At 42.2% G+C, this 2,263-nt stretch overlaps 1 protein-coding gene across 1 annotated transcript; it reads left to right on the top strand.

Moving 5' to 3' along the window:
• Positions 1 to 406: 406 nt before the first annotated feature.
• Positions 407 to 2,263, top strand: LOC140367963 (uncharacterized). Its single transcript, XM_072454767.1, has 3 exons — positions 407 to 510; positions 990 to 1,125; positions 1,399 to 2,263. The coding sequence occupies exons 1-3, from the start codon at positions 468 to 470 to the stop codon at positions 1,994 to 1,996; spliced, it is 777 nt and encodes a 258-aa protein (XP_072310868.1). The 5' UTR covers positions 407 to 467; the 3' UTR covers positions 1,997 to 2,263.

Below are 2,263 nucleotides of genomic sequence, written 5' to 3'. Positions count from 1 at the left end.
CTATTGCCCCGTCCTGCAGGCTTCCTGTCAGGACCACAGCTCGGCCCCCAGCCCTATAAAAACTGCCCTCCAGTCGTTGTTCCCTCAGTTTCGACAAGAACTCCATCAGGTAAGGATACCAAAGGACACTGGCTCACATTTTGCACTTTTTAATTCTCTAAACTTTTACTCATAGGACTTTGCATGCTGCTCATCTAAATACAACGAATAGGCTTGTGTTACATTTATACAAAAATGTGCTTAAACGTCATGGATGAAAGAAATGCCAGAAAAGTTTTTAACATTCTCAGTGTGAAATAATGTATTGTCAAAAAAAATTTTATGCATGCATTTGTTTGTTAGTGCACAAAGTCATATTTTGAGTTTATTGTGTCTAATACATTTATATGTTTAATGCACATAAATTAAAAGGCAGTTCAATTTAGAAGAGTAAATCAGTTTGTCTTGTTTTTCTTTAGACCTCCATCATGAAGTTCGTGGCTCTTGCTCTTGCTCTCCTTCTTGCCGTTGGTAAGTTTCTCATAGAGTTTCAGGTTTGACAAAAACCTCAAATTTAAATCTATAATGAGCTACTTTAAACAAAAAATAAAAATGTATCATCCTTTATGATTGGTAAAGTTGCATTTCAATAAGAAATCCCATAGAGATCAATTCTGATTTAGTTTTAAAAGGCCATTTAGTCACTGTTAGGAGAGCATCTAGTGGCAACATTGCAAACTGCAGTTCCACACCAAAAATAAATGCTCCTAAAATGGCTAAGATTTTACATGAATATTTGATGCTAAATTCATGACCACTCATTTATGTAAGTTATAATCATGTACCTGTACTGGAAAACCAGCAGTGCTTCAGCTGGTGTTTGTCCACATTCAGAGTTAAGCATTAAATTATAGAAGTGAATTGTAAATTGTAAATTGTTTTGAGGTGAATTTCTACAGATTTTGAGGTGTAGTTTCTTGACTAAATGGAGTTGCGTGTTGCCCTGTCAGGTTGCCAGGCAGCCTCCCTGCAGGCCGATGCTCCCTCTCAGCTGGAGCACGCCCGCGGGCTCATGAGGATGTACCTGGACCAGGTCAAGGCCAGCGTGGACAGAATCGCCCAAAAGGTCGATGATGAGGATACCAAGTGAGTATTGGCTAATTTATTTTTTTCAGATATCACACCTATATCATTTTACTTCCTGATGTCAATATTTCTCTAACAGGGACACCAATCTGGTATATATAATGCAAAAATATATCGTATTTGGAATAACAGAAAAATATTATTCCATTTACAAAATTGTTTGTGTTGAAATAAGCAAAGGAAAAGACAAGAACTAATGCAATACTACTTATACTTATAACACTACACTGCAAACAGAAGTACAATGGACTCAACTTTTATACAATTTTACAGAAACGCCATCATCACCCGCGCCAACTCCATCCACGAGCAGATCGTCCAGCTCCAGGCCCAGGTGGCACCCTTCACCGATAGTGCCGTAGCAACTATGGACGATGCCACCAGGGACCTGCGCGACTCCATCACCAAGGACATGGACGCTCTGAAGCAGGAGCTGGAACCAATGCGCGCCGAGCTCAACACCGTCATCAACAAGCACGTCGACGAGTACAAAGCTCTGCTCCAGCCCTTCCTCGAGGAGTACCGTGCCAAGCAGGAGGCCGAGATGGCAGTCTGGAAGGCCAAATTCGAGCCCATCATGACGGAGATGCGTGCCAAGATCGAAGTCAACGTGGAAGAGACCAAGGGCAAACTGATGCCAATCATCGATAAGGTTCGCGAGAAGATCACCGAGCGCGTGAAGGCTGTCCAGGCCATGGTGGAACCCTACGTGCAGGAGTACAAAGAGCAGATGAAACAGGCCTACAGCCAGGTCGGAAGCAAAGACTACGACTTCGCTGAGATCAAGAACAAGCTGACACCACATGTTGAATCCGTCAAGGCTAGCTTCGAGAATCTCCTCAATGAAGTCAAGGTCATGATGGGCCAATAAACCAAAGTCTCCTCGTTCCTTTTACCTAACTCCCAAAACATCCGCCTGTCTTCATCTGACCTGAGTATCCCTTGCACAACACCAAAAAGCCTAACGGAGGCACTTCCCCAAACAAACACACAAAATGGTGGGACTCTTTGCTTTTTCACTGTCTGATGCACAAACAAGCAGCGCACACAAGTCCATAGCACACACAAGATACTAATGCTCTGAATGTATGCTGTAAAAACAAGACAAATGTGTGAATAAAACTACTAAAAAAAACAA

Source organism: Eucyclogobius newberryi, unplaced genomic scaffold (genome assembly GCF_026437365.1).
Source record: "Eucyclogobius newberryi isolate DKJ021-1_F unplaced genomic scaffold, fEucNew1.0.hap1 SCAF_10, whole genome shotgun sequence".
In the NCBI taxonomy this organism is placed as follows: Eukaryota; Metazoa; Chordata; class Actinopteri; order Gobiiformes; family Gobiidae; genus Eucyclogobius; species Eucyclogobius newberryi.
This window is presented reverse-complemented; position numbering and strand designations above follow the sequence as displayed.

What these genes read in the sequence shown, in the direction of transcription:
- LOC140367963 (XM_072454767.1), top strand. Translation starts at nt 468, where the DNA reads ATGAAGTTCGTGGCTCTTGCTCTTGCTCTCCTTCTTGCCGTTG. An exon ending in TGCTCTCCTTCTTGCCGTTG is followed by an intron (nt 511 to 989) that starts GTAAGTTTCTCA and finishes TTGCCCTGTCAG; the next exon opens with GTTGCCAGGCAGCCTCCCTG. An exon ending in GTCGATGATGAGGATACCAA is followed by an intron (nt 1,126 to 1,398) that starts GTGAGTATTGGC and finishes ACAATTTTACAG; the next exon opens with AAACGCCATCATCACCCGCG.